Source organism: Pygoscelis adeliae, unplaced genomic scaffold (genome assembly GCF_000699105.1).
Source record: "Pygoscelis adeliae isolate BGI_AS28 unplaced genomic scaffold, ASM69910v1 Scaffold31, whole genome shotgun sequence".
NCBI classification, from domain to species: domain Eukaryota; kingdom Metazoa; phylum Chordata; class Aves; order Sphenisciformes; family Spheniscidae; genus Pygoscelis; species Pygoscelis adeliae.
This window is the reverse complement of record NW_008824233.1, coordinates 3,266,919-3,285,441: the sequence shown is the minus strand read 5'-3', so window position 1 is coordinate 3,285,441 and position 18,523 is coordinate 3,266,919. Positions and strand designations below refer to the sequence as shown.

Here is an 18,523-nt window from a genome sequence, read left to right as displayed (position 1 = left end):
ATTTTGCAAAAACGATCTACATGGTAGTGAACAGCTGCTGAAGTACATCTTAAAAAGCAGTAAAAACTCCACAAAAATAATTACACCGTTCCACGCAAATCAGTAAAACTTGGCAAATAAGACAGTTGCATACAAAATATAAAACTTGAAAGGCATTTCACCCTTAGGTCGCAATCCAAAAATAAATCCAGGCAGGAGCTGCACAAAATGGTAAATGAGGTTTATTCAGTCTCATATATAACACAAACAAACAAAAATCCCTCTTGATGCACAGCACAGAAGCCTCGGTGCCAACTTCTGCTTTTTAGTGCAACATATCAGTACTTGAGACCAATTCAATCTCAAAAACCAAATAGTTTTCTAGCCAAGCTCTGTGGTACAGCAGGCCTGAACTGGGAAAAAGCTTTCTTTTACAGAGAAACAGAAAACATTAATATGCAGAACTAACAAGAAGCATACCCATTTTGCACAATCCGTCAGCATTTTCACAAGTTTAAAATTTTAACTGAAATATCAGCTTGACTCTCTGATACTTAAAAACTAGTTTAACATCTGCTGATCGCATACAGAGCTGTTTGTGACATACTTTGACATACTTTTCCCTTAGGTAGTATGACCTAATTATGTAGTTAATGTGAGGAAAAAGCTTGCACAATTTCCCCCTAATTACCCAGTTGAAAGAGTGCCCGTTACAAATTCACTCAAGAGACCTGAGCTGCTCTAAAACCTGATCCGGTCTTTCTAAGTCAAACAGACTTCAGGAAGCTGAAGCATCAACCGTTATTACAGCAGTCCCCAATCTGTAACTCAGGGGCTACAAACTGAAGGCAACATTTCCCGCAGACACTAGAAATTAAAAAGTCAGAGCGAACACCGCTGCTGTTTTGGTGAGGATCAGGACCCAAAGTTGAGAGACACCTACTTTATTAAATGCACCCTCTTTGCTAACAAACTCATCTGTCCCCCGATGTTACGCACCTATACAGCACTCTGTCCAAACAACAGCAACCCACCTTTTACCCCTCATACCTAAATTACCAGAAATTTCCGTATCATTATTTAAAAAAAAAAAGTATAAGTCCTCAGAAAGCACTGACATCACAGTTTTCTTGAACAGAGACAGAGAAAAGTTAATGAGCCAGTTTCAGTTCCTTCCTGTTTTCATATCAAATCCGTTCATTAGTAATGTTAACTTGCATCAATAAGATATAGGCAAAGGATGACATGGACAAAGACTGGGATACACAATTGTTCACCTGGGAGATCTCAGTATCATCAAGAACACAAATAAATGTAATTTTTCAATTCCTGGAGGCAAGCATTAGACTTCATTAACTAAATTAAATCATATGTGGCAATTCATTTCTTTAAAGGGGATTTAAAGAGACAACTATCTCCTTTTCCTAATAACAAAAATAAGATTTCACCTCCACACACCAATATGGTTGCCTAAGACACTTTTGGAAAAGAAAAAAAAAGGGGGGAGGGGAGCAAAGGAGAAAGACAAGCACATCTGAATGCCATATAGTTAAATGATTCAAAGAAGCATATATGTAAGTCATGTAAAAGTAACTACCAGATTGATAGTAAAATACTGAAGTTTTATCAACATTTGTTGGAATCAAGGTGACTAATGCAGCCAAGATTTTGACATTTGCCTCCTACAGAATTTAACGAAGACGTACTATTTATTTATTGTTTATTCAAATGTTTGTATCACACCTACCCAAACAATTCAATATAAATATACCCACTAAATAAAACCTAACAGGAATATGAAACAAGTCACTCCCGACAATAAAAAGTAGAGGAATTGGTTCTCAAAACAGTATTCCCCCTTCAAAAAGTACCTCACAAACTCCACTATATGGTTTTACAACATGAATATTCATTATCTGCTGTAGCACCTAAGCCAAGACATCTGGGTGTGCCCGATAATCCTCCAACTTTTGTTCCAGAACCACTTTCATTTCTCAAGTATGTACAAAACCGACTCTCAAGTCCCAGTATGATTTTACTTAACGCTCAAGGCAGGAAAACAACCCAGATACTTGACTTTTTCTGTGAAGTTCTTTTAACATTGGTATGACATGCCTAGTACAAACATAGTGCCATGATGAAAAACAGATTGCACTTGCTAGGTCAAACTGAAGAACTTTAAAAAAAAAACCACAGCAGGAAATGCAACTTTACTACAGGTTATCAATAATCATTATCCAAACTTTTTGTAGTTCAAACCTTCTCTTACGCAAGGAACTGTGATTAAGACTTCATGAGAAGCATCCTTAAATTACAGTGCAACCCAAGTCTTAACAGCAACATTTACTTTAGATTCCAGAGGGCAGGTAGACAATGCATCAATTCTGGTCGCTTAGTTTTCATCTTCTCAGAAGAATGGTAACAAAATAATTATCTTATCTTTAGAACAAACATGAAAAAAACCAGAATGCAAAGCATTTTAATTTTTCCTTTTTCTGACACAAAGGTTTAGTAGTCATGCTTCCTAGCATCCATTACTGTAATCTACCCTTTGATCATAAACACATATTGACTACCAGAAGTTCAATAAGAAGAGTATACCATAAAGCATTTTGCAAAGTACATACACCAGAGTGTAGGAAACCGTTCTCTGAGTTTGGCCTCTTTTTCCTAATAACCTTCACTCTTCTCTAACAAACCTCCGATCATGCTTCTCGCTCAGTTTTTATTTCTTTGTGTATCCTCATAAGACTTGCAAAGTCAGTGGATCTCAGCAGGTCAGCGGCAAATGGCAGGCACTGCCACATCCTTCAGCTCCTCAGGATGAACGTTGAAGCCCCTTCTGGTTCTAAAACCTCTGAATATACGAATTAATTTCTAGTCGTTCTCCTCCCCCAAGCTCAGTGGGGAATATATGAGTCTGCATTACCTTCAGCACATTCCTTCAGGAGAAGATTCCTTCAGGAGACGGAGACACATACAAGCTTCACACACATTTCATACAACAGACAAAGACAGCTTTTAGGACATTTAAGATGTCCCCATACTGAAGTTCACGTCCTTGCGTACAATTGTAATGGAGCTTAACATTGATAATCTTGCCACTGAAAACTGGATTACCGAGTACAGCCCTTTACCAAAGAGGTGATGTCAAGGACACCTGAAATGACCTGAAAGGGAGCTCCCTTATTAAGGCCTCCAAGTATTTCAGGATCCTTCAGTAGCCGCCCCTTTGTGCACAAAAAACCCCTCTTCTAATACTCTAAATATCTCTCAGGAAAAAAAATAGAATGAGGTCGCATTATTTCTACACTAACAGGACTTTAAGTTTATCACCACTATGAAAAACAAAATGCCATTCCTGTCACATTTCACACTATTGTTAGGAGCACCCTGCACTGCAGTTACAGAACTTAAAAACAAAAAAACCACAACACTCGGAAACTAATCGTTATTGCTTATACCTCGGTCTTCATAAGATGTATTTTTTCCAAGCAAAAATATTAAAATATTTAAGGCTTGTGTTTTTATAGGAATCTGGTGGGATTTTTAAATTGTTAAATTGCCCTGATTCAGCCTATATGTTTTTCTATAGGAAAATCTCAGCTCTATTTTGGCTTTTTGTTTTATGAAGGATCTGAAACAAAGGTATGCATCAGTAATGTCTAGCTACAACAGGTTTTCCAACCATTCTGTGTGACAGCTGTAAGGGAGTAATCCTTGAACAAAAAATAAATCTTTAAGATGCAATATACCATAAGCCTTCACAAATTGGCCAGGTACAGGTATTTCTGTTGCGATCAAGCAGATTAAAAAGTATTGGGAAGAATATACTACAATAGACTAAGAATCACTGAAGATTTTATTTTTCCTTTAAGGTTAAAAATGAAAGCATCTCTGCTAAATAATCAAAATGTAAAGTGAGCAAGCTTATTTTTCCTAGGAAAATGAGTAATTATTTAAGAGAGTATTTTATTCACGTTACTTTGTTGTCAGACATATACACCTCTGGCCTCCTTGGTTACTTGGATTATTTGTCCACTAATTATGCAGTCTTAAACGCCAGCAGAAAAGGTTAAAGCCTTGCAATACTGCCAAGCAAAAATACCACCATAAAAGACAGACACAACGATCTTTATTGCATTAAGTTCAATTCATTTTTTCATTCTGCGAGCCACTAGAGAAATAGGTTTTAACTAGCAGATGACGAAAATTCTATGAAAATCAGGACAATAACCTGTGGTTGGAAAAATCTAATTAACTCTAAGACTAGGTTCCACTTGTTGAATTAGTCCTCTTATGTTATAAAGAACTTGAATTGTGTCCTATCACCTCAGAGGCTTAGTAATGCCTCAATAAAAAGAAGTGAGCAACTCTTCCTAATTCATATCACTCTATTGAACGGTTTCTCATATTTACCTGCATAACATGTATGCAGTACTCCTACCACTGTTGAGTTGGTACTGACAAAGCAACAGCTGTACGAGCTTGCTGACAAGTCTAAGCCCTCACACCATCAGAGGCCACTTCAAAAGGGGAGATGGGAAAAAAAGCCCTCCAAAGTTCAGCGACCCTCTCAATTAGTGCCCTCCTCAACTGTAGACAGCTGCCATTTCTGGACGTCCTTGAATTAGCAATGGAGCTGTGATGCTTCAAAAGTCAAAAGAGGCAGGACCTAAGACTCATTCAACCAGATTCTAATCCTATAAATGGCTAAGTACACATCACAAGGCTACTTAAGTTTTCTCACAGTGTTTTCCACAGATACAATTAATCTCTTGCATCTGGTGTTAATAGTCATTCTTCAGCCATAGGCAAAGGAGAAAAATAAATGAATTTTTCCACGCTTCTCCACTTCCATGACCACAGACATCATCAAAACAGAGTTATCAAATACTAAAGAACATCCCCTACTGTAACACTTTTGCTAAAACACTGACAGCACAACACTAAAACTTGAAAACTAAAATCACTTCAGAACATAAGAAGTCTCTATTTATCGTGGTTATAAACTTCAATACAGGGTCAATTATGCTTAGACTACATACAGCTAATGAAGGCTACTATTAAGGTTATTGGTTTGTCTTAAGAAGGGTTCAAGTCCCTGATAATGAATCCTGCATTTCATTGTGTTGTTCTAGTCTACTAACACAGATCAACCAGTTAAAAGAACCGATACCTTCTGAGGATTCAATGTACTTCAGGCACATATTAACAAATCAATGACACGCATCCAACTGTGCAGAGGGAGTATTTTTCTGTAGGCTACCTATAAACTTCATTTAAACTTTGAAACCTTTTCGAGAAACCTACCATGCTGTTTCTGCTTAGGGTTGTACATCTTCCACCAGCGAAATATGATAAATCCATCTTGAATTCTAAATCAAACAAATTAGATAAAACAGAAGTTAAAAGAGTGATAGTCCAAAATCCTATGTGCGGCTGCATGACACGTTGCCTTATGCAGTGCAGAGATCTGCAGTAGCAGTACCGTACAAGCAGTATTATAGCACAAAGCATTATAGCATAAAGCATACAGTATAATATTATACAATTACTGCATTAGCCGAAACTTGTATAAAATCCCATATCCATTGCCTTCTCAAGGCTTTCCAAATTTAACAGTAAGAATCAAAATTACAAACTATTCGCTAATGTGCGGTTTATGAAACAAATTATTCTCAATTCCAGTAAATAAATGCAAACTACTTGGCCAAAATTAATCTTCCAGACTTAAGAGCAGGAGCATGAAGGAGTGAAAGACATGTTAATGAAAAACAGTTCTCCTTCAAACGCTAAAGTGTTTTCTTTTACAAATATTAAGGACAACTAGAATCTTACCCAGTACTCATTTTCAATTGATAACGCTCAAACAGCAAATGAGCTAACAACAAAAGTATCTAAGAATGTCTAAATACTACCATCAAAAGGGTCAGTTTATTTTTAACATTTATAAATATATTTATTGCTCATTTGTAAGACAGTATTTTTATATGTGTTATTTAGACATATACATTTACTGTATTTGAAATCGCTATTTAGAAGAGCGACTCCCTTGGAAATCTGTACCTGATAGACATGTCTTCTGTGATGAAATAGATTTCACGAACCATGACTTTTCCAGACAGCACAGAGAACGAAAAGGAACCTAGTGTGAGAGAAAGCATTTGTCGGATGTCAGCCTAAAGTTGTTGATGCTTTATTTTCTGAACAGGAAGAATATAGTATTCAATTATCTGAAATGTGTTTACTGGGTATCTTGAGTTTTCCCTTTGAAAACACATTGACTTTCAGAGGAGAAGGGAAGTCAGAGATTCAGAACATACAAGACAAAAAGTATACAACTCTAAAAGGTGCTGGGTTGGGCACCACCCAAGAATACAACCAACCCCAAGACACACGAGTCACTCGGGAACATTCAGGTGCCTTGCAAAGCTTGTGAAATGAGTTAAGAAAGCTGTCTTGAACATTTGTAAGTATCAAGCCATTGTATGCAAGACTGTAATTAGAGAAATAAAGATTCCTGACAAAATAATTTTTCAAATTTTAAATGACTATAAAGTTTTCAGTCAAATTATTATGACAAATTGTGTTTACAGCAGGAAGGATTAATAAGCGTGAAAAGACCAGCAGGTTATGCAATAGCGCATATTTTTCCTAAGGCTTTTCACCTCACCCACAGAAAGTTAAATAAAACATGATTTGTTTAAAAAAAATAAAATAAAAATCAACATTAACCGACTGAAGCCAAGCTGTAAATCATGGGATTTAATTAATGTTATGTTCTTCTTACTGATTAAGTTTATAAAGAACACCATATATTTGGCCAGCTATGTCCAGCTGTCTTTACTTAATAGCAATTTCACAGCAAAATTTTAATAAAAGCCCATAGATCAAGTATAGCAGCCAATAAGTATTTCATCTATATTGCTGTTCAAAAAGTTGGATTTGAAGATGGTTTGGATTACAGTTCTTAAATTCTTGAGAACATAAGCAAATTATTGCAGAGGTCTCTTTGGCAGGCGGGTGTGTGTAGGTTGGTTTTTTTTTTTTAAGTTTTCACTACTATGATGAATAGTTGCAGAAAAAGTCCAGAACTGAAGTCATCGTCATTCTGGGAAGCAGACGGAGGAAGGCATGGAAGAATAAATGAAAGAAAATTAAAAGTGCATTCAGAGTGAGGTTGTGGGATACAGCCCTCTGTGACGCAGCATCAGATATTTTTGTAATGTGGGTGAGTGCCCAAGTGATTCGTACTGACCTGTTTTAGTCAAAAATGTTTTAAAATATTAAAAAAAAAAGTTAATGGATTTTTATGCAAATGTTCTAGGCAGTATAAATTCTACATATCACAGTCCCAGTATGGATTAACATGATTAGTTGCTCTGACAGCTTATTTAGAAAGCAAGGACACTGCCGTAACAGGGAGTTGAGGCTTGAGACTCAACTGTGCCCCTCTGAGCCCTCTCCAGCAGTTGCTACCCACACTTCAGATGCCGTATAACCCGCCTCAAAGGTGCAGGGGAGTGGGAAGCTGCACCCTTTAACACCAAATTATGAGGCAAATTCAGAAGCGGCTCAGGCAGGTTCTGTGGGGGACTGAGGTCAATATTCTCCTTTTAGGACACTAACCGTTATGATTACAGGGCTTTGAAAAAGGGGTAATGGAAAGCGTACAGATTTTTAAGTACACAAAGTATACAGACTAAACAGAAAAAGGTAAACTCAACTTAAAATTAAGAAAAACTGTCAAGTGAATTTTAATATAAAATAATGAGACTTCAATGAAATAGGGGGTGTTTTTCTACCTACACCAAAAATCCTCCCCTAAAACATCATATTGAACTTTTTCTCTTCCTAAATTAAACCCACGCTGATCATTTTCAAATTACTGTAACAAAAGAACACTTTGATTTTACTCAAGAGTTTTTAGCAAATTGAGGTATAATAAAAAGCAGTAGATAAACAGCGGCATTACAGTAATCATAACTTACCAATATGGATGTAGCCATGTTTATATAATCTGTTAAGAACCAATGTTAAAATGAGTCCAATGTTCCGGGAATTGTAATAAGTTAGGTAGATAATCCATCCACAAGACAATATTGTCGCTGTTGAAAGATTAAAATGAATTAAAATATTTTTTGAAGTATGCTGACCTAGATAAAAGCCTTACCTATTAAGACTATAAAGCACAAGAACGTTCTTCCTACTCTCTAAACAAATTTGAAACTGATGGGACATTTTAATGGGTGTTTTCAAGAGATGGTGTGAGAAGGGTGTAAAGAGGTGGGGAGAATAAAGAAGGGGAAATAGGCAGTTCAGAAAATTATAGATTCTTCACTGCTCTTCCATTCCCCAATATAAAAAAAAAAGTCCTCCTGAGGACCTGCAAAAGGCACACACATTTCATTGCATCCCTTATCATCCAAGAAGTTAAATTTCATAGATCAAATCATAACATGCACGATCCCACACGGTCATTTATTTCAAAACACCCTAAAAAACACAGCAAAAGTCATACTACATTCTTTCTCCACCCTTCTCCAAACCATGAACTGTAACTTAAATTTCTAGTCTTTCATATCGTAGCACAGGAAGCAACATTATCACATCTGAAACAATTTCCTAAGTTGCTGTATCCTGAGAGAAATGTACCAGTCCTTGGGTTAGCAGAAATCTGTCAACAGTTCAAGCATGGAATTTGATAGGAAAAAAAGGAAATAGCAATCCAATGAGAAACATGTTTTTAAAAAAAAAAAAAAAATTAGGTCTGCTAATCCCCAAAGTAATTTTTACTTTAGTTGATTAAGAGCTAGTAACCTATTTCTAACTACAAGGGTTCTCAAAGCTTCCAGAAGGACAAACCCAAAAGGAATGAGACTGACAGGGAACGGACAAGTTCTAACTCACTTTACTGATAATTACCATTCTGTTTCATCCAAAGCAGAGTAGAAAAGAAAGCAATTTTTATATTTGAGGTATCTCTACTCATTATACTAACTGAACTTTGTAACAGAATTTTTTCATTTATGTATACACTTCATGCTGAAAAACTCAGACTTATTGTGCCTTTTATGGGAAATCTGAAGTGCCAAAAGGCATACGGGTATGACACCTTCACTCTGCAGAGAGTTCAGATGATTACTCAAAAATTAAAAAAAAAAAAAAAAAAATTACAAAAACAACCTGCCCTCTTACTGCCCCTTAATTTTTTTTGCAGTGGGATGCTCCACTGCTTTGTAACAACACCTGTGCTTTGCTGAAAGATGAGGAGAAGGCAGAAGAGAAAGACTTGCATGATTGTCTTCTCCTTACAGGAAAATGGATTCAGTGTGGCCAAAACTCAAGTAGCTCATGCACTCGGGCAGGTAAGCTGCTTGACATGTAAAACAAATCAAATCCGTGTGGGTGACTACACAGGAAGAAGGCAGGGAGGGTTAAAGCTACACCCCACAAAAGAAACTGCTCCTGGCATTCAGTGAAGGCACACTCCAAGGACAGCGTTTACCTCCCCACGCTTTCAGATGAGTAAGCTACCCACCGCTGGTCCTCTATCAGTGTAGGGAGAAAGGTGGAATAACTCACACTCAAAGGGTCTCATACCAGTAATAAAACTTAATTTGAGATTAAAGTTCAACTACACACTTAACTTCTAGATACCTAAAGCCAAGAAGGTACCTTCTGAAGGTGACACATACTGAGAAAAATCAGCAAACTAGTGCAGTTTCCAGGCGCTACGGTCCTAACGCACCGCCTTTACCACTAGTCTCACCTCTGCCACAAATTGTAGCCTTTTCCCTCACCAAATTTAGTCTCCACTATTAAGTGACAGATCCCATAAACTCTATTCATCTTGTTATTAAATTCTTGATTTTAAAAGCCTCTTCAGTGAAACTACATTTTGGAAGTTACATTTGGGAAGTTTTACTGCATGTGATTTTTAGAAATTATTCTAGAATTGAGCACCAGCTCTTTGAGGAGCACGTTCACTTTCTAGAACTCGTCACCTCTTTTACTGGGATCAATAGTTAGCTGTTACAGGATTCAGGAGAAGAAACTATTGACATCTTTTTTTCTTCTCCTATAACAGGATGCCGTAGGTCAGCAGATGAAAGCAAAGGAGGAATGGGTGGTTGAAACCGGGTCAGTTACTAAATATTACTTTAATATGTTTCTATCCAAACCTCATAGTAACAGGAGGCTACCCAGCTTTTTCTTGTTTGTGTCATTGCTTCTAGAATACCAGGTGGTTTCTTACAATTGAAGAGATCAGCAGCTCCCCAAAACTGCATAATTGTATATAGGTCAATCTGCCCTTAGAAAAAAGGGATGGACTATATTATTTTTTGAAGTTCCACCCACCCTTCTGTGAAGCAGAAATTTTTAAGTTTAATATATGCAAGCCAATAAGAAAGCTAAGTAATGCTTTTGGTTTAAATTATAGCTGTTACATGGAATTGCTTATATCCTACATACTTTCCAAGTAGAATTACTAATAGTTTGCTCTAAGAATCCAGTGCAGAGAGGGAAAACCAGAGGAAGAAAGTTCTGCAGGCTGCAGTTCGACACTTTTATTCTTTGGTGAAAGACCTGAGCATCTCTAAGTCTCAAGTCAAAGCTTCCGGAGACAAATCTTTCAGATCTGTTCCACATCTGTTCCACATTTTACCATGAGCAACTATCAGCATGGTGACTCCCCTTATTTTCATCTTGATTATACTTAGATTTCTACATTGAGTATGAACTTCCCATGTCAACATATTAAAAGTGAAATAAATAATATTCAGAAAGCACCCCCAGCTAATTTGCCTATGTCTTTTTCATTCAGTTTGGCCTACTGAAAAATAATTTCGGTACATCAGTAACCAACAGACATGCTTTAACTTCCCAGAATTCAAAAAATAAAGTTATTTTTCCTGCGCTGCCCCTCACTCCAGGTCCAAGAATCAAGGCTGAAAAGCAGGTATTATCTACCCTTGGAAAAGTCTGAATTCATCACACTCTTCTAGCACTCTCATCTGAATCTGAATACAACTTCATTTTTATTTTGCTGTCCCTGACCCACCTGTTCATAGATTCAGAAAATAAAAGTACCTACACCCAAATATAAACAATACCACTAGTGTTACAAAAAAATTAGCGTACCCGAATTGCACATTTACAAAAACAGCCCGTAACTGAGTACATGATGGTTTGGCTTAAAGGCTTGTTGTAGCACACAATTTAGTCTAGAAGTTATGTCATTAAACACAATAGTCTTTATATCACTATTCAAACTATACCATATTAAATGACAGATACGTACATATTGGCATAATGAAGTTACTGTATCTGTCTGTCATGTGCTACAACGCTAATCCTTTGTTATGGTATTACAATTAATCACCAGCTTACTCTGGTGTTAGAAAAAAAACATTTCATGGAGAGAAGTTCTCACTGAGTTCTTATTTTGCAGAGTCGCAGTTGCAGGGCATCATCCTTTGCACATTGGACTTATCTCCCAAGTGTTGCAGCACGATTAGTATTGGAAACAGTTCCGTATTTTTTCTTTCTGAACCACTGAAGTAGCATTGCCATACCTCACTAAACAGCTGTATGACAAATAAAAATCTATTTTCAATGTTTTGATGTAATTTGGTAAGAAATTCGATATTGATATGCCAGCATTTAGAGAAGCACATTTAAAAGTACATATACACAAAAAAATTTAATCAAAACAGAATAGATTCACCTTACCTACTAACAGCCAAACAACGTTGGAGTCATGTTCTGTTAGGAAGTCTTCCAACTGCGTGATACTTGGGACAAAACTATCATTTTTTCTTTGATCCATTGCTAAACTGTTTTTGCACCAGCACCTATAGAACTGAAGGCAAAAAAACAGAACAAAAAAAAAACAAAACCCAAAATGAGTAACAAGCACAGTACAGTTTGGAGAAAATTGAGTATGTACCATGTTAAATAATCTCTAACAGTCTGTTTCACACAAATATGAATTTGTTTTATTCCTTCAATAACATCTTCATGATTCACAGTACCCTTTCTTCTACTCTAGAGCTCCAGAAACACTTTCACTCGTCTCTGCTGAAACAAACAGAGTTTCCAGGCACGTGCCTCCCTAAAACAGATTACAGATCAACAGAATGCCAGAATACCTCTCCAAATTTAGTACCCTGAATGCCCTATACAGCATATAATAGCAAATAAATTTATAAAACTGTTGTATCATAGCAGTAAGTCAAAAGGTAACTGAACGTACAAGTAAAAATGAGTCTGTATTAAGCCTTCTAACATTCAAAAAGGGCATATGAGACAATATGAGACTGAACTCCCTGTCCCCGCGGAAGGAAAGGCCAAAGCAGACACTTTCAGGAGCTATGGAAAAATTCCCATAACCTCCTAATCCACTGTGCCCATTAATTCTCTTGTTTTAGGACAGATTTGCATCATCGTATAAAAAGTGACTACATAGTGTCTCTGTTATAGAGAGCAGAAAACCAGTCCTTCTGATCTTACACACTTACTCAAACCTCCCATAAATCATCTTGCAACTGGGTTATTAATAAATTAATTTATTAATAAAGTGTGATTAACAAGAAGTAGCTCAAGTCAGTAACATCTGTAATTACACAGCAGTATTTTACTTGCATTAGTTTCATTTGAAGTCTTCTCCCTTGGACGTTATCTGTCAAGCCTTCTTACAGGAAGATAAGCATTAATTCTGCCTTTTTTTTTTTTTTTTTAAACACCTTCCAGCTCCTGGCAGCCTGTCTTCCTGTCAGTATTCAACCCTTTCTTTCCTTTCTTTATGAAGTCTTTGATGCTCTCCATCAAGAGATATAGAACATAAAACTAAGTAACGTTGGTAAGACCTTAGTTTTTGAGCAGCATAACATCTTTGGAATAGTCAGTATTTAAAAGCGTTAGCAATAAAACTGACAATTTGTCCAGTTTTTCCTGTAATATCCATGCTATCTCTCACTATTATAACCTGAAAACAGAACGTAGAAGGAGAAGTTGCAAAAAACCTGCCTTTAATGCACTTGTTTCTCCCCTACATTTGGGTAAATACAGAACTTGAACTAAGAGCCTATGTTTTGAACTAAAATACGAGTAGGCTCACAAGAATAAGCCCTAACAATCTGTTTGCTACCTCTTCTGTAAAAAGGAATAGAAACGGGAGGAGAGAACATGAAAGCAATAAACAGAAACAAACAATAACAAAAAACCCAACACCAAAACACCAGACATTGCTTCCAGTAGTGATGATGATGAAGCTACTAACTTAGCTCCTCTACCAAGAGGAATAATGAGCATCACACACACAACACGCACTTTACAAAAAGAAGCCCTTGTTTTAGAAGGGACGTTACAACGGCAAATTAAATCACATAATGGCACTGTGATTTGCTTTAAGACCTTGACAGTACCTTAATAAAAAACCCACATGTCAACTTGTATTATGAAGCAGATGATGCCTCTGCAGGCTGCCTCTAAGAGCCTTTAACCCGTGGAATGACAGGGTAACTGGAGAAACCAAAATCAACACTTTCAGCATAAAGGAAGAAAGAACTTGTTTTTTCCCCTTTCTTACCAAGAGACAACAGGGTCACTCTTTTGGGATCAAGACCACCGTGGAAGAGCTGTCAATTGGTGAGGACCGCCTATCACCTTAACGAACGCCATTTCATCCCTCAAGAAAGCAACCTGGGGCTTTTTTCCTAAGAAATTATCACCCAATGTTACGTGATACTGAGGCAGGACATTAAATATCATTATGCTCTGAATAGGACTGTGGCAAGACAACTCAAAGACTGCAGGTCATGGGATCCTGATAGTTACTTATTTAAATAAAGACCACGTTCATCATTTTTTGCCACTGCTATCCATAACCGTAAATTGGATATCCTTGGCAGTTTTCTGGAATACATTTGCTATTCACATGCAGCTAAACACAGGAATCCCCCATCAGCCATCATGCATCAATACATCATTTTGGAGCTCCACAGCTGATCCTTTAACACCCTGCCCCACTGATGGGCACCCTTCACCCTTGATCAAGTCACCTGAGGAAGAGGATGATGGCAATGACAGTGTAACCACCCAGAAAACGGGCAGCAGCAACACCTGCATTAGATGTGGGCTCTCAGTATGTGTCTCAGAGGAAGCAGGTGCTTAACCCATTTATATTATGAAGCAATTTTGGCCATAGGAATTATTGTAATAGAAAGGCGATGCGGGCAGAGACTTAAGCAGTACACGCTGTTTCTAATGTCCGTGTGCATTTATACAGCGTGGAGGATGGAGAGGCAGGAACTGGATCATCGTGATTGTTAAGAGGAAGAGATGCAGTCTTTTCAGGGCAGATATTAGCTACTTTCAGTAACCAGCATTTCTTTCTGTTGACAGTCCTGCACCTATCTGCCTTCATCTTCCATGCCCTACATACTGTACCCATAGATTTAAATCGTGCATACCTCTCAGCTGCACTCATCCACCCTCTGTTACATTTATTCCTATGGGCAAGATTACTTTGCAATCAGACGAAACATTAACTGTGGCACTCTCCAGGAACACCGACCCATAGGTTGATGAGCCCGTAATTTACATTCATACTGCTACTCTATTCTTCTGAAGTAACAGTGTACTTTCCAAATCTTACGAGACAACTCTGGGGAAGGACAAGACCTAAGTCTGGGTGGGAAACTGACTCTTCCGACCCTGCTAATGCAAGAAAGAAAACGCACCAAAGAGGAAGATAAACCCAGAACTTCATGTTTACCTCTCTGCATTTATTTATAGTATTTTCTCAAGGTCTCTACTGTTTTGTGATGATGAGCTCAGTTAACATGCCAGAACATAGTCCAAAACCATAACAAGTGTTTTGGTTTATCTGCCTTCCCCCCGCCCTTTTTTTTTTTTTTTAAAGCATATCTTTACTATTCAGTATGTCACCTGTGGCTCTCATTTACCACATACCATGTTCATACATACAAAATGTATTAGTTTTCTCCTGGGAGGAGGACAAGAGAAGGGGAGGATTCTGTGGCACTGAAGTGACAGAATCCCAATACTTGTATTTATCTTCACAGCAGTCCTTTAAGGAGTTACATAGTCTTCTTTCTGCAAATGAGGTATCTGAAGCAAGGAGAGATAAAGGCCAAACCCTTTATTTATGATGCCCAAACTGAAATACTTGGGGCCTGCTTTTCAGGTTGTGCATGTTTAGAGCATTTAGCGTGTTCAAATCAGACAGCAGACTGACTTGAAAATATGAGGGTTCGATACTGCTGTAGATTTGCTCCTCCTGGTCAGACAGGCTTTCTTTATAGCAGAAACACACACTTAACAGACGCTTTAAAAAATGATTTTTAATTACTTGTCTCACATATTAGTCCATTCTTCTCAGTACTAAGAAGATGCAAGTGACATTATAATCTTGGGGGGATGCACTTCACTTGCAGCCCGCTTCCAGTATTCCAAACTCGATCCGATTTTCACAGCAAATATTCTATCTCTAAAAAGCCAAATACTCAAAAGCAGCTGCTTCAAATCTTTATAAACACATTTCAATCACTTCAAATAGGTAAACTAGTTTTAACCTCAGCCTGACGCATTAACACTTAACACCGAGAACAAACCTCTGCTTGAACAAAGTCATTAAAAATTGACAGAAAGCATGCATATATGAAAGAGTTGACAAAAAACCCACAACAGAAGCCCGGTCACCAGAGCGCAGTTGCTCGGCAGAGACAGCTGCAGCCTAGGGTGCAACAACCCACCTGTAAAAGGTCTGTCCTGTACCTATAGCTGAGGATGAAGGCAATAGATATTTTATTCAGACCTCGAGAGCATTAGGGTAATATGGGTCTTGGGCTGTGTAAGATGAGGAGAAAGAGAAAGAAACGTCTGTTTATCACATCCTTTGTAACACTCTTTTTCCGGCAGACCTTGTAGAAACAGCTGCAAAAAACTGGTATCCAAAGGTGGAAAAAAACTAGCATTTCATGATATTGAGAGGAAACACTTGTATACGGTTATGAAGCAGGTAGGGAAATAATGGACATTGCCAATCCCCTTATTATTACCAGAATTCATGGGGGGAATAAACGGGGAGTTTAAATTTGTCAGACATATTCCTCAGATCTTCACAGAAAACAAGCGCTTACCGAATATATGTTAATTGATGTTATTAGAGGTTAACTACCATTTTGAGGATACTCAATTCCCAACTTCTACAGCAATTACAAGACAGTGGAGTCACAATTACACCCAAAATGACACATTAAAAACAGGAGGTAAATCCCCCTAGTCTAAATAAATGAACGTAGATAATACGCCTGGATGCTTCACATCTCCAGTAAAGGAGCCATACCCACACGGGTTCCTTAGAGAAAAGGAAGGAAATGGCATTTTTGCACCCTACCCACTCCATCACTTTCTTTCAAGGGGTCTCCAGCAAAAGCTGCTACAAAATCAGAACTTTAGATAATTTTATATTAAAAAGGAGTCTCACAAACGTAAACACGACTGGACTGAATTTTCTCCTGAAGGTATCGTGACATTGTCAGCACTCAGACACCCATTAGGCACATTTCACAAAACAAAAAGCTGCCAACCTTGGCATCTTTCCCAAAACGCTCCAGCTAGGTCTGAAGACTTCAAACCCGTCCCAGCACAGCTTAGGAAGCGCAGCTATTCTTTAATCAACAAGCAAGGGAACGAGGGAAAGAGGAAGGAAGAGAAAGAAAGTTCTTCTCAAAAAACACATGTACACAAAAAATAAACTAAGCGACAGCACCCGCAAACCAATTCTGCCATCTGACATGTTGCATTGGCTTTGTACCTTACACCCAATTAAAGATTAGCAGGTCTTTTTTTTAATAAAAAGAACTAAGATTCAGGCCTATTTTCTTCCCCCTCTCCTAGTGTTTGAAGTAACAATAGCAGTAAACTGTAAACAAACTTAACTATTGCTTTAATTATACTAATGAAATCTTGCTACAACCTCCAGCAGAAACAGCTGAACTAAAAACAGAGTAGATAGTCACACCTAGTTAAACCGGTGTGTGGACAGCCTTAGTTAAACATATTTACTAACGAAAACTACTGTAGTGCAAATTAACACAATTACTTAAAAATTAATTAAATCAAAATTAAAGTATATTCAAAGGAACTGTAAGAGATAAGATAAAAATCATTCTTACAGTAGCCTACCTGATGAGATTTATTTTACCTAATAAATAGAAACCACCAGAGGAGCATCTACAGGTTTAAAAAAAAAAAAAAATTGAAAAATTTAACACCCCTCTGAGAGCAGTGAGAAAAAACAGAAGAAAAATCTAGTATCTACTGATTCAGTGTCCAAAACAGCAGAAGTGATATATTTTTATTTATTTATTTTTAGTAGTACAGGACATGAGTTTTAATACAGAAGAAATCAAAGACAAACTCCTGCTATGGCAACCAACGTACAATACTCCTTGCGTCGCTCAACTGCTAGCCTAGGAATGCTTAACCAAACTTCGGATGATTTTTCACTTAATTTTTAAAAAATAAAAATATATTGTTTAACCTTGCCTCCCAGACTCGTTCAGGGAGAGGGTTGTTTTCCTGCTTACACTGGCAGCTTTTGATGCTGCAGAAGGAAAAAAAAAAAAGGACAAAACCAAAAAACCCAAAAAACAGAACCTTTAGGTTCATAACAGTAGAAATAAATACGAGTTTCCCTTATGCACATGCCTCTATTTAGGAAAAAAAATATATATATTCCTTTTTGGGGCTGGTCTCAGCAATGACTCCCCCCCCCCTTTTTTTTTTTTTTTAATTTAAACTATAGCATCGTACCTCTGAAATACTCTATGAAATTGAGTCTTCTACACCTTACATATGAATTTTTCCAGAAGTACTTCCTCTAAATTTCTCCTCTGACACATCACCACAATTTGGGGAAAGGCGAAATCTGCCATAAATCAAACTAAAAATTAGTCTTGTGCCTACATATACCATCATCCTTAAATGAACTACATATAGGTCTTCATTAACGTTTGTCCCAGTCTGCAGTCAACCCAAAGATTTTGGCGCAGCAACAAGTGCTATAAGAAATTATGTAAGAAGATAAGAAGTTGCTAGGAGAAGGTAGCATATCTCAACACCACTGTAAACACAGTATAACTCTGCACGCTGCTAACGAAGAGCAGTAAACTCTTGCCTATTTCCCACAGGATAAAATCACACAAAAGGACAATTACCAACGAGCAGCTGATGCACATTTTGCATGCCACAGTCTTCTAACAGCATACCCAAAAGGGGTGAGTTACTTCAGCATGCCACATCTGAGGACGAGAGCTCTCCATAGAGAGGTCCCAGACGTGCATGTACCTCCACCCAATCAACCCGAGACGACTCACCATGAGCAAGATCTACTCATACATGAACACTATCAAGATGTGCAAATTCAAGCCGTGATTCTAAGCAAACATCCCTGAACATCCATTGAGAGCCAACTGCCTAATCAGACCTTAAATACTGTTTTTACCAA

General features: G+C 37.5%; 1 protein-coding gene across 1 annotated transcript in view; it reads right to left on the bottom strand.

Moving 5' to 3' along the window:
- KIAA1109 (KIAA1109 ortholog) overlaps positions 1-11,842 on the bottom strand; it is a 123,600-nt gene extending 111,758 nt beyond the window's left edge. The window contains exons 1-4 of the mRNA XM_009334926.1: positions 11,719-11,842; positions 7,974-8,090; positions 6,049-6,127; positions 5,293-5,357 (exon numbers count right to left, since the gene is read on the bottom strand). Coding sequence (XP_009333201.1) covers positions 5,293-5,357; positions 6,049-6,127; positions 7,974-8,090; positions 11,719-11,815 — 358 coding nt within the window. The 5' untranslated portion in view covers positions 11,816-11,842. The remainder of the gene's footprint in view (positions 1-5,292; positions 5,358-6,048; positions 6,128-7,973; positions 8,091-11,718) is intronic.
- Between the last annotated feature and the right edge of the window lie 6,681 nt (positions 11,843-18,523).